General features: G+C 38.9%; 1 protein-coding gene across 2 annotated transcripts in view; it reads left to right on the top strand.

Moving 5' to 3' along the window:
* LOC149539185 (hydrolase family protein / HAD-superfamily protein) overlaps positions 1-13,193 on the top strand; it is a 193,216-nt gene that overhangs the window by 106,425 nt on the left and 73,598 nt on the right. For both annotated transcript variants that reach the window (XM_089800509.1, XM_089800510.1), the window contains one exon: positions 9,582-9,655. In XM_089800509.1, the coding sequence (XP_089656635.1) occupies positions 9,582-9,655 (74 nt within the window). The remainder of the gene's footprint in view (positions 1-9,581; positions 9,656-13,193) is intronic.

Raw genomic sequence — 13,193 nt, 5'->3', positions numbered from 1 at the left:
CCGTCTTCATTAATAGTTAATATAATGGATATAAATACCTACCTACTTCACATGATCATGAAAGAAAAATCTTTTAAATCTAACGATTATGAGAAAGTTTAAAATTAGGTCAAAAATTTGGGATGTAACAAGGAGGAGGTGATCTCAATCTCAGTGCCTTGAAAGTAGAAATAGAGACGTGAGGTCTACAAGCAATTGAAGATCATTACTCGGGTCTTGGTTAGGTTCACGACTTACGACCGTGAAGCACAAAAGGAGGCCAAACCATCAAGAAGTCGTTAAAGCTCCTTCGGGGAAGAGGCCAAGAGAACAACATTGTTGGCGAAGAGCAAAATGGATCAAAACCTGGTGTAAGTAGCATCCTTCCCTAGGAAGCGAGAAGTCCAAGAGGAAAGTCTCGAGCTCATCAATGTAGATGCCGAAGAGAGTAGGGGAGAGAGGACACCCTAGTTCACCCTAATGCTACTCTAAATGGAATCTAAAAGACCCTATGGAGTCCTAAATTTTACCACCACACCCTCATATGACCTCATGATAGTTGTTGGTGAAGTCTTTGAAATCCCAATGTCTCTAAGCCTTTGAAAGAGAACCACTCGAGGAACAAAATCAAAAGTTTTGCGAAAGTCAACAAATCAGCAATAGACTTTCTCTGAGCGTGTTTGGCCTCCTCAATGACAGTTTGCAGATTTAGAATGTTTGGATATAAGGGGCATGATTCCACATATTAAGCTAGCTAGTGTTAGTGTAATTGCCAATGTCTCCCTTCAAGATTCGTGACATGGTTTAACAGTCTCCTATGTCTTCTATAAGTCTAGTAGTTGTATCAGGCATTAATAGGTTGATCTTTTGGTGCAATGACAACCACCACACTAAGAATGTTTGGATATAAGGGCCATGATTCCACATACTTAGCTGGTTAGTGTTGGACTAACCACCATCTCTGATGCAGGAGCATCTAGAGGTATAAGGGCAATCCTGTGTCACCCAAAAAATATACTTAGACTTAGTTTTTGTTTCATGTGTTTTCATTTTTGGATACCCATTTGGGTCAAATAAAGGTTCCAACTCTCACAGTTCCACTATCAGTGTTCGTGTAAATCCCAAAAAAATAGGAGTATGTAATTGAGCCATCATTTTGGTGAACTAGGAGGTGTAAATTGGCTAGATGAATGTAATTGTAATTTAGAGCATTTCAAAAAAAGAATCAGGTCAAAAGGCCCCACGGTTTGAAAGTTATTGCAATTTTTCGAGTTGTGGAGACTTCCTAAGAAAGCTCCAAAGTCAGGTTAGGGGCATTAAATGACCTCGAAAAGGGCTGAAAAATGGGGGACGAGTGAAGCTGGTCCATAGGGCTATAGAGCGCTTCGAGAGCTTTTTGAAAATGTAAACGGTCAGTCAATCGGAGCTACGGTTCAAAAGTTATGCCTCCTGGAAGTTCGGTTACCGTTTCTGGATTCTTCTAGATTTGCGTCGACTTCTAACGCAGCTTCTGGAACCTTCTATTTGGTCGGTGGATGCCTACTAGCACTTTCTAGAATGTACTCCTAGTCCTTAACCCTCCGGGGTCTATTTAAAGAGATTTCTGGCATTGTAAAAGACAGTTCGGAGTGGAGTTTGAGAGGAGTTACTGAAGGAGAAATTATCTCCACATTTATGCTATTGTAAGCCCTTAGGGCATGTTTTGAAGTTTATTTTCTCTGTACTGAATGTACTAGCTTATTTTTCAGTTAATACAATTTCCTTTTTCTGTTGTGTCCATTCTGTTCTTGGGTTGTGTCCCCATCAAGTGGTATCAGAGCCGGTTTTCCTGAGTGTGTAGACTGAGCACTGACTGTGAGGCAGTTTGCACTAGGATTGTGTGGTTGTGGGTTTGAGTTAAGAAGATGCCTCCACGAAGAGAGCGTGGCGGAAGGGCCAGAGCTATTAATCCTGAGGAGGTTAGAGCCCTCCAAAGACAGGTACAAGCATTGCAAGAGGAGCTCCGTAGAGGAGCAACTGTGGTCGCAGGTGATGAAAGTGAAGATGACAATGAAGAAGAAGAAATGGGACCAGAAGGGGAATTTGACGGAGAAGTTCTGAATCATGTAGAGGAAAGGCTTTTTAGGGCCATTACTAAGTTTGGGAAAAGACCCATAATTGAAGTGGGTGTATTTTCAGGAAATCTGAAACCAGATGAGTTGATCAATTGGATCAATGAACTGGAAGAATACTTTGAGTATGAGGATATCAGGGACCCAGATAGGGTTAAGTTTGCAAAGGCCAAACTGAAAGGCCATGCCAAAATCTGGTGACAAGAGGTTCAATTGGAAAGAAATAGAAGAGGAAAGGAGAAGATCACAAGATGGGATCGCATGGTGGACAAATTGAAGAAGCAGTTCATTCCTGTGAACTACGAGCTTGATTTGTTTAAGAAGATGCACGGGTTAAAGCAAGCAGGAAGATAAGTCCAAGAATATACAGAGGAATTTTACCGACTCTTGATTAGAGCGGGGCATGCAGAAGCAAATAAGGAGAAGGTTGCTCGTTATATCAGTGGGTTGCGACCTAGCATCCAGGAGGAATTAAGTCTGGTAAGAATGACCAGCTTTGAAGAGGCATACCAGTTTGCCCTACGAGTTAAAGAGAAGCTGAATAAAAGGTTTGAAGGAAGACAAAGAGGGCGCGGTCAAGGAGGAAGGGGAAGCGGTAGATCATCTGGAGGCCGCAATGAAACCCAAAAGAAAAATGAAGATGTGGGTACTAGCAGGAACCAGAGGAATGAGGGTTTCAACCGCTCCCATGATCAAGACTTTGGAAATCAGAGAGGAAGAGGTAGAGGACGTGGACAAGGAAGAGGAGGCTTCCGTGGTACCTGTTTCCATTGCAATGAAGAAGGTCATCGTGCCTTTGAATGCCCTTAACGACAAGGACGAACAGATAGGAGAGCTGAGGGCCAAGCTAGGGTTGCTCATGTGGATGAGGATGCACAATCATCACATTTAGAGGATGCAGAAAGAGGAGAGACCTTGGTAAATGAAAGAGTCCTAGTAAGTGGTGAGATTGAACCAAGACAACCGGGGAGTTTGTTCCGTACCAAATGCAAGTGTGAGGATAAATGTTGTGACGTAATCATTGATGGTGGTAGCACTGATAACTTGGTATTAGAAGAGATGGTCTCTAAGATGAAGCTCAAGAGGGAGAAACATCCCCAGCCCTATCGGATTGCTTGGGTAAAAGAAGATCATAAGGTCCTGGTAAGTGAACAATGTTTAGTGAAATTCAAAATTGGGAGTTACTATGATGAAGTTCTCTGTGATGTTATTCCGATGGATGTTTGCCATCTATTGTTGGGTAGACCATGGCAGTTTGATAGACATGCAGTACATGATGGGCATGCAAACACATACTCTCTGACAAAGGATGGAGTTCGCCACAAATTGAAGCCCATGAAAAGGGAAGGTGAAAAGGTATGTAGCAGTGCTAGGATTTGTCTTATTGATGGAAAGAAGTTTTTAGATGGCATGAAACATCAGCATATGTGCTATGCTTTGATTCCTAGGAAAGATAAAGAAGGTAGTAGTGAAATACCACTTGAAGTTTCAGATTTACTAGGGGAGTTTGGAGATATTATCTCTGATAATGTTCTAGATGGATTGCCACCAGTAAGGCAAATCAGTCATCAGATAGATCTGATTCCAGGAGCTAGTTTGCCTAACAAGGCTGCTCACAGGATGACTCCTACTGAAACAGAGGAGCTAAATAGATAGGTTCAGGAGCTGTTGAGGAAGGGCTTGATTCGAGAGAGCCTGAGTCCATGTGCAGTACCTGCAGTACTCGCACCAAAGAAGGATGGAGAGTGGAGGATGTGTACAGATTCTCGAGCTATAAATAGGATAACCATCAAGTACCGATTTCCTTTGCCAAGGATGGATGATCTTATGGATTGCTTGAGTGGAGCTCAGTACTTCACAAAGATAGATCTGAAGAGTGGTTATTGCCAGATACGGATTCGAGAAGGAGATGAGTGGAAAACAGCCTTCAAGACCAAGGACGGTCTTTATGAGTGGTTAGTCATGCCCTTTGGATTGACGAACACCCCAAGCACCTTCATGCGGCTCATGAATGAGGTACTTAAGAAGTTCTTGGGAAAATTTGTTATTGTCTATTTGGATGATATTTTAATTTTCAGCAAGACTTTGGAAGAACATTTATTGCATATTCATAGTGTCCTTGAAAGGCTAAGGGAAGAGAAACTGTTAATTAATCTGAAGAAGTGTATCTTTGCAAAAAGGGAGTTAGTCTATTTGGGGTTTGTTATATCACCCGAAGGTCTCAAAATGGATCCAGAGAAGGTAAAAGCCATCTTGGAATGGCCTACTCCAAGGTCTGCTACTGAGGTAAGATCATTTCATGCTCTGGTTAGTTTTTATGGGAAGTTTATTAAGAATTTTAGTGGCATATGTAACAGAAGAAGAAGGTAACAGAACAACCTATGTTGGCACTTCCAGATTTTAGAAAGGTTTTCTAGGTGGATTGTGATGCCAGTGGCAGCGCTATTGGGGCTGTATTAAGCCAAGAAGGAAAGCCTATTGCGTATTTTAGTGAAAAATTGAATGATGCAAAGAAGAAGTATTCTGTTTATGATCGAGAGTTCTATGCAATAGTTCAGGCCTTAAAGAAATGGAGGCATTATTTATTGCCAAAAGAATTTGTTTTGTATACTGATCATCAGGCATTATAGTACCTAAATAGCCAAGGTAAATTGAATCAGAGGCATATGAAGTGGGTAGAGTTCTTGTAGAGCTATACATTTGTGTTGAAGCATAGAAGTGGAAAATCTAACAGGGTTGCAGATGCACTAAGTAGGAGACAGTTGTTGCTTACAGTAATGCAGGTTGAAGTAGTTGGGTTTGATGAACTCAAGAATTTGTACCCCGAGGATCCTGATTTTGCTGAAGCATGGAAAGCTTGTAAAGAACCTGTTGCTGTAGATAGAACCAAGTGGTTAGACTATTTGATTCAGGATGGCATGTTGTTCAAGGGTAGTCAATTGTGCATTCCAAGGAGTTCCATGAGGGAAAATCTGATTAAGGAGAAACACAGTGGAGGGATGGCAGGACATTTTGGTCGAGATAAGACCATTGCCATTCTTAGAGAACATTATTTTTAGCCTCAAATTTCACAGGATGTGAATAAGTTTGTACAGAGTTGCCAGGTTTGTCAAGTTGCCAAGGGGTTTAGTCACAATACTGGCCTATATCAGCCATTGCCTGTTCCATCAAGGCCATGGGAGGACATAAGTATGGATTTTGTTCTTGGATTGCCAAGGACACAAAGGGGTAATGACTTAGTATTCGTGGTGGTTGATAGGTTCTCGAAAATGACGCATTTCATTCCATGCCACAAAACTCATGATGCTGTCCATATTGCAGACTTGTTCTTCAGAGAGGTGGTAAGACTACATGGTCTTCCAAGGAGTATAGTTTCTGACAGAGATACTAAATTTGTGGGGTATTTCTGGAGGACATTGTGAAAAAAGTTAAGAACCGACTTGAAATTCAGTTCCACGCATCACCCACAAACTGATGGCCAAACAGAAGTGGTAAACAGAAGTCTGGACAATTTGCTGAGATGTTTAGTTGGGGATAAGCCCAAGAGATGGGATTTGATTCTACCACAGGCAGAGTTTGCTTATAATAACTCTGTAAATAGGAGTACTGGAAAATCACCATTCCAAATTGTATATGGGAATAGCCCAAGGACTGCACCCGAATTGAGGAAGATAGAGCAAGGGGAGAGGACAAGTGCTGAAGCGGAAGAATTTGCTGAACATATCAAGCGTCTACATGAGGAGGTTCAGGCACACATTACCAAGATGAATCAAGAGTATAAAGCTAGGGCTGATCAAAGGAGAAGACATAAGGAATTCCAAGTAGGGGATCTAGTCATGGTGCACTTACGAAAAAAAAGATTTCCAGCCGGTACTTACAACAAGCTGAAAATGAAGAAATTTGGCCCCTGCAAAATTTTGAAGAAACATGACTCAGGAAATGCATATGAAGTGGAGCTGCCAGATGGTATTCATATTTCTCCCATTTTCAACATTGTAGATTTAACAGAGTATCATGATGATGGTGCAGATGAGGAGCTGGTGTTAGAGCCATGTCCAATTCCTGCTTCTAAGAAAGAGGAGATAGAAGACATTCTAGATCATCGTGTGGGTAGGAGCACCAGAAACAGGCAGTATGAAGAGTATTTGGTCAAATGGAAAGGACGACCGATCGAGGACTCAACTTGGATTTCAGTAGCTGAGGTTTCCCATTTGGGATTTCCTCTACCATTCATAAAGTGACAGGGTCACTTTTCAATCTACCCCAGGTGTCTGATGCAGGAGCATCCAGAGGTATAAGGGCAATCCTATGTCACCCAAAAAATATACTTAGACTTAGTTTCTGTTTCATGTGTTTTCATTTTTGGATACCCATTTGGGTCAAATAAAGGTTCCAACTCTCACAGTTCCACTATCAGTGTTCGTGTAAATCCCGAAAAAATAGATGTAATTGAGCCATCATTTTGGTGAACTAGGAGGTGTAAATTGGCTAGATGAATGTAATTGTAATTTAGAGCATTCCAGAAAAAGAATCAAGTCAAAAGGCCCCACGGTTTGAAAGTTATTGCAATTTTTCGAGTTGTGGAGACCTCCTAAGAATGCTCCAAAGTCAGGTTAGGGGCATTAAATGACCTCGAAAAGGGCCGAAAAGTGGGAGACGAGCAAAGCTGGTCCATAGGGCTATAGAGCCCTTCGAGAGCTTTCCGAAAATGTAAACGGTTCGTCAATCGGAGCTACGGTTCAAAAGTTATGCCTCCTGGAAGTTTGATTACCGTTTCTGGATTCTTCTAGATTTGCGTCGACTTCTAACGCAGCTTCTGGAACCTTCTATTTGGTCAGTGGATGCCTACTAGAACTTTCTAGAATGTACTCCTAGTCCTTAACCCTCCGGGGTCTATTTAAGGAGATTTCTGGCATTGTAAAAGGCAGTTCGGAGTGGAGTTTGAGAGGAGTTACTGAAGGAGAAATTATCTCCACATTTATGCTATTGTAAGCCCTTAGGGCATGTTTTGAAGTTTATTTTCTCTGTACTGAATGTACTAGCTTATTTTTCAGTTAATACAATTTCCCTTTTTTGTTGTGTCCATTCTGTGCTTGGGTTGTGTCCCCATCAATCTCCCTCCAGACTTCGTGACATGGTTTAACAACCCCCTGTGTCTTCTATAAGTCTAGTGGTTGTATTGGGCATTAATCAGTTGATCTTTTGGTGTCATGACAACTGCCACTCTAACAAGGGGTATCAAAGTTTGGTCACACGTTCAAATCCTCTTAGGTGATGCTGAGGGGGATTGTTGGACTAATCACCTACCTCCATTCAAGATTCCTGACATGGTTTAACAACCTCCTCTGTCTTCTATAAGTCTTGTGGTTGTATTGGGCATTAAGAAGTCAATCTTTTGGTGTAATGACAACCAACACTTGAACAATTAGATAGTCAAAAGCAGGATTGTGGTTGCAATCAGCCTTTTTTTTGACCTTCTAGCATGTGGAGTTAATTGCGGAATGTGCAAGGCACTATAGCTTAGAAGATAGAATAATAGAGATCTAGATGGCCTTCTCTGCCAGGGATTTCAGAAGCTTTCGGAATCCCACCATAAAAATCAACGGTGTTGAAGACAAAGGAGAAAATGCTTCTGGGGCTGACCACTATGACGAATTGATCAATCATAATGGGTACGAAAGAACTAGACCCACTATTCCAAGTTACCTTAACAACTAGTCTGGTTGGATCTCCGATGAGAATACAGTGATTTGGTCATGATGTTGAGTAGGATATTTGGGATTTTGCAGTCCTCTGTGTTTGAACCATGGATGTGGTACTTTGTTAAACAAGTGATCAAAGGATTCAGTGCCATGAACTAGGCTGGAATGATCAACAACAATTTGGATGAGCAACTCAGAGATCCAGAGTACTTAGAAAATATCTACATGAGTTCCTATGCTATGTACATGCTGGCCTGATTTACTAGATATGATAGATTAAGATGTAAGGGGCGATAGGCAGTGTTCCACACTATTTAAAATTTAATGAGTGCTACCCTCAATTGCAGCTAAGTATGACTTCATGAGAGTCAATGACACTTTTTCCATGCGTGTTGTTAGATTTCTGCACAGCAAATTATATATAAGGCTGTTAGCTGAAGCAATGAAGTTGGTGGAGAAACATGGAACATGTTTTATCTAGTTCGCTCTCCTACATTAGGCTGCAAGGTTTTCTTCTGAGCTGTATAGAGTTTGGAGGTATTGTACTGACAAGATGGTACTGCTGGAGGGACCACCAGGCAACTAACAGCATATGACAAGATTTATAAAAGGAAGAAGAAGTTGGGACTTGAATTCCCAATTGCCATAGGAGATAAAGGTGAAAGGTGTGTCTGTCTACAAACAACTGAAAGGTCAACAAATGAGCTACATTTCTACTGTCTAGCATTTTATTGAGCAAGGTTGGATTATGATTCCCAAATTGCTGAAGGAGCACTCCGACCACTGAAACAATTGCTCCTCAAACTACAAAAATGATCACCTCAGGTGCAAATCTGCTGAAACATTGACCCTACTGCAGAAATGATCTCCTCAAACCCTTATTTCCTGTGATGGCTGCTCTATTTCCTAAACAAAGCTGAAAAAACTAGGAAAAATAATATTTGGAAGGTCTTGGAAATTATTTCAAATCTTGATTCCTCAAATGGCTAAAATTGGTATAAAATGTGGAGAGCTCAAACGAAGATGATCATTGTGTGAATGATAAAGGAGTGTTCAATGGCTTAGAAAATCTAGAGGACTTGTGTTTTTCCTTTACTTCTATTTGGAGATTGCATGCGTGATTGAACAAGTAACCATTTGTGTGTGATAAAATTTACACATTGAAAAAATGCAAGACATCACCGGTGAGTAATTTCTTTAGTTAGCTTGCTATTACTCTTTTTTTTGATCAATGAACTAAATAAGAGTGTTTCTATTCATTGTAGAGTTGATGAAAATTCCCCGGCTTCATTTAACATGCAAACCAATCCCATGTGGATTAATATGAGGAAATATTCCTTCCAAATTTTGAATATTAGGGACCTATACTATTACAAGCTATGTGACAATGAACAATCTATTACAACTTTGTAACGCTACAAAAAATTGATAGTTAAAATATAAGTGTTTTGTTGTTTACACATTGAACTTGCCCTACCAAATAAATTAACTTTTGATGGTCTTATTTTTGGATAGGCCTCAAAACACCATGTAGGCAACATAAGAATAGTTACAAAATTTCCTCTATAAAAATTATTTTATATAGTTACAAGTTTTATTACAAATGATACTTACTCAAATACTTGGAAAGTAAGATCTAACGATGTTTTTATTGTGATAATTTACTTTCCATCTTTTTGCTGTAGTTACAAGAAAAATACAATAGAAGTCCTTTCATCTGTGGTTGTCAACTCTTGAGGTTTTTAAATTGTTTTTGATGATCTAGTCTTTCTATTTGCACTAAAATTAGGTGGTGGTTTGCGAGAATCAGTAAGGGCTACTGAGTTGAGCAATCTCCTTGGAGTGTACATTAAGCCATGCCAGGTATAAATGAACAATTCTATTCTATTTTATTCTTTTCGCTAATTTGTTTCTAGATTCAATGCCATTATTTGATGTTTCTGCATTAGTTATTTAACAATTGATGTTCTTTACGTGCTTTTTTGTAATGTCCCCAATTTTGTCGGCATTAGTTTTAGGGATTAGCCTATTATTGTGATCCTTGTAGGCTAATTAGTGTGGATAGAGGGTCTTCTGTGGCAGTGGCTTGGCTTAGGAGGGTCTTACCTTCTCCACATCTTAGTAAGCTACAGGGTGGTCTTCGTTTGGCTCATATCGGACTTTGTTTGGGCTTAGTTTTGTGTATTTACTATTTGTGGTAAGTTGGTGTTGATCAAGATGGACCCTTTCTATTTTTGGAAAGTGCATTTGGTCACATGGAGAAATAGTGCATTTGGTCACATGGAGAAATAATCGGTATGACTCTTATTTCAGACAACACATTTGAATGATGAGTATTTTGGGAGTTATTATATTTTTAGTGGTCAAATTATTATTAATTATCAAATGGCTTATTATAAAGTTATAATTTAACTTTATAATTTCACTTAAAGTTGAGAGTTGAGTTATCATTGGAAAGTGCCATTTATTAATTAGTAAAGTCAAGTCAAGTGAGAGAATCTAGTGGAAGCTGTGATAATCCCTAGCAATATCACAAGGAGAAATGTTTAGAGACTAGACATCCAATTTCCCTCCAAATTATCATTAATAAATTAAAAAAAAAAAACAAAAAAAAAAAAAACAAATTATTATTTCTTTATTCTTTTCCTTATCCCTTACTTTTTAATTCTTTCAAATATTTAAATAAACAATAAATAATGTGATCATGACTTTTTAATTCTTTAAAATAGTAAATAAATAATAAATATTGTGATCATATATTTTTTAAAGGATAAACGTAGTGCCTAGACCATCGTTAAAGAATAGTAACAATTTGCGGCTCTCCAAACAGGAAGGCTCCCGCATATAACTAGCAAGCTACGATGGGAGGAAGGGAGGCAGAAAAAGGTGAGGAATTAAGCATCGAGCATTAACAAGAGGACGTCCAACAAAGCACGACATCACATAGCAGCCACATCAGAAGATTTGAAGGATAAAACAATCCACGTCACCCATCCTTCATACAAGTTCTAGGTCACCGCACGAGAGTTGTGGACAGAGTGTTGCCAAAGATATCAGCCAATCATCATTAGTTTGAAGGAACATGCAGTTGAATTACATAAAATTATAGTTCGGGCCGGAAAGGCAGTCACCATCCGCAGACCAGTAGAGAGAGTCTTACTTCCACCAGTTTCCTCAACTCTGCACAAGTATTTATAGCACTATCAACCCACCAGTGAAGAAGTTTCCAAAAATGGGGTAAGGAGCAAGTTACAGAGGTAACTGTAGTCAGAGGGAAGGAGCCAAAAATCCACTTTTAAGTTGTCAATTCATTCTTACACCACAACAGTTACAAAATCATCAGGCAAATAAAGATAATCATTAGATTACAATATTGCAAAAAACTAAAGGCCACCCATAAAGTTGGAATACTATGACAATTAAATAAGTTCAAGGTTGAGATATACAGAGCTAGAAATCGCATTGACATAGCAAGCTTAGAATAGCTCAGAATCCAAAGGAATAAGGATTAAGGTAGAGGTCACCTATCTTTGAAGGTTAGTATATTGAAACTTACTGACATATGCATATGATAGGATGGATATATCCTTTAAGGTTATCCATAAGGCCTAGATTGAGAAATCTTCTAGGAAGGATGGATAAATCAGGGACAATTATCTAGAGGTCTTAAAGAGGGGAAGTAGAGTGGGAGGACGATGCTTAGTGGAAAGTTATTCTAATCTAGCATAAGCTACAAGAAACCTCCCTTAGGAACTAAGTATCTGATCACAGACTCTCTTTAAGAAGGGAAGCCATAGGGAATCTTATGTTATTCTCTAAATTAGAAAAAAAATAAAGTTATATTTGAATTCATAATTCCACTATGAAAGCTAACATCTTTACAGGTACATGAGACAAAAGCAAAAAATTTAGCCAAATAATTAAGGGAAATTACAGAAGCTTCTAATTATTGTTGTGTGGTGAAGCTTCTCGAGTGAAGTTACATTTTGGCAACAAAAGGGAATCTGGAGGTTATAAATACAAGCTCTTTTCATTGGAAAAAGTATGCTTGGATATTAATTTTCTTTTGTTGCCTTTGTGGATTATTCTGAGAATCTGAAGTTTTGTGCCCTTGCTGATGTATAAGGGTTTGGAGTTTTGAAATTGTGTGTTGATCCTATAGCTGAGGTATCGTGGATCAATCTCTCAAAGTGTGCATCTTCCATTTTTGTCATTATTGTTGCTAGGAAGAAAGTGTGTGAGATTCTGAGATGCAATTTGATTCAATGCTGATGTAAATTGAATCGACTTGAATTAAACTTTCCATCTGTTTTTGGAATCTCCAAACTGTGGTTATTGTCTATTGGAGAATTAGTGATCAGAAGTTTGAAACTGTGTTGTTGGACAGCTAGCACTATTGATAAAATCAGTTCCAGAAATGCCTGGAAAACAATCCAGTAAATTGGCATTTTGTGTTGAGGGTTTGAATTGTGCAAGTAGAGACTATTATATGCATCTAGTGGCAGCGTGCGAGCTTCAACATTGTCTGAGATCTTCTATCAAGACTGGACATGATTTCCCAAGGCTGGAGTGAATTATTTGTGACCTGTGATTATGTAATTTAGAGGTTGCAGGTGTTTTGGAAGTCAATGATTCAATCAATTAAGTCTGCCGTTGGGTAGTGGGGCTTGGGCACATCAAAGTGGACCATCAACACTGCAAATCAGGCTGCAATAAGGGAGTTGTAACCAGTGTTTAGGGTTAGATGGGTCTGCATATATCTGCACGCCTGAATTTCAGTCAACTCCATATCAATACTTGGGAATGGCAATCATTTGGAGCAGTTTCCTTGCATTGTTAATCTACAGCAAACAAATCAGGTTCTTCTTTATTGTTTGTAATTTTGCTTTGCAAGGGTAAAGTAGTTAGTTGCAGTTGGAATTGCTATCCAATAATTGTAATTGCACTAGAAATGAGTTTGATGAAATAAGTGCAAAATAAACTTAATAAGCATTTAATTTGACTGCATTGAGAATTTTAATTGCAATCTAATAAACAGTTCATTCTGGAAAAATTCCAAGATTAAATTATATCTGAGCTGCTAGCATATTTTGGTAAGAAATTTGCTGCAGTATGTTTGACCCAAAGGCAAACCAAATGATTGGCGTGAATGTTGGTGAGATTGGAGAGATTCAAGGTATAGCCTGAACAGGGTTACTACATTTTTGATATGTTTTTATGAATTTTTTTTGGCATTTATCATTATCTAGAAAATATGCAACCTCAGGAGAAAGGCCTTTTCTCTTCTTTGTTACTATCTCTATTGCACAATTTTCCATATTCACATTCTTTCCAATGTCAATCTTAGACCCATTACTTGATTTTCTATGTTTGAAAACCATTTAAGCTAAATTGTACAAAT

This window comes from Cupressus sempervirens, chromosome 9 (assembly GCF_028749045.1).
Source record: "Cupressus sempervirens isolate cs-2001-9-10 chromosome 9, ASM2874904v1, whole genome shotgun sequence".
Taxonomy (NCBI): Eukaryota; Viridiplantae; Streptophyta; class Pinopsida; order Cupressales; family Cupressaceae; genus Cupressus; species Cupressus sempervirens.
Note: the sequence above shows the minus strand (reverse complement) of the source record. Positions and strands in the feature narration are given on the sequence as shown.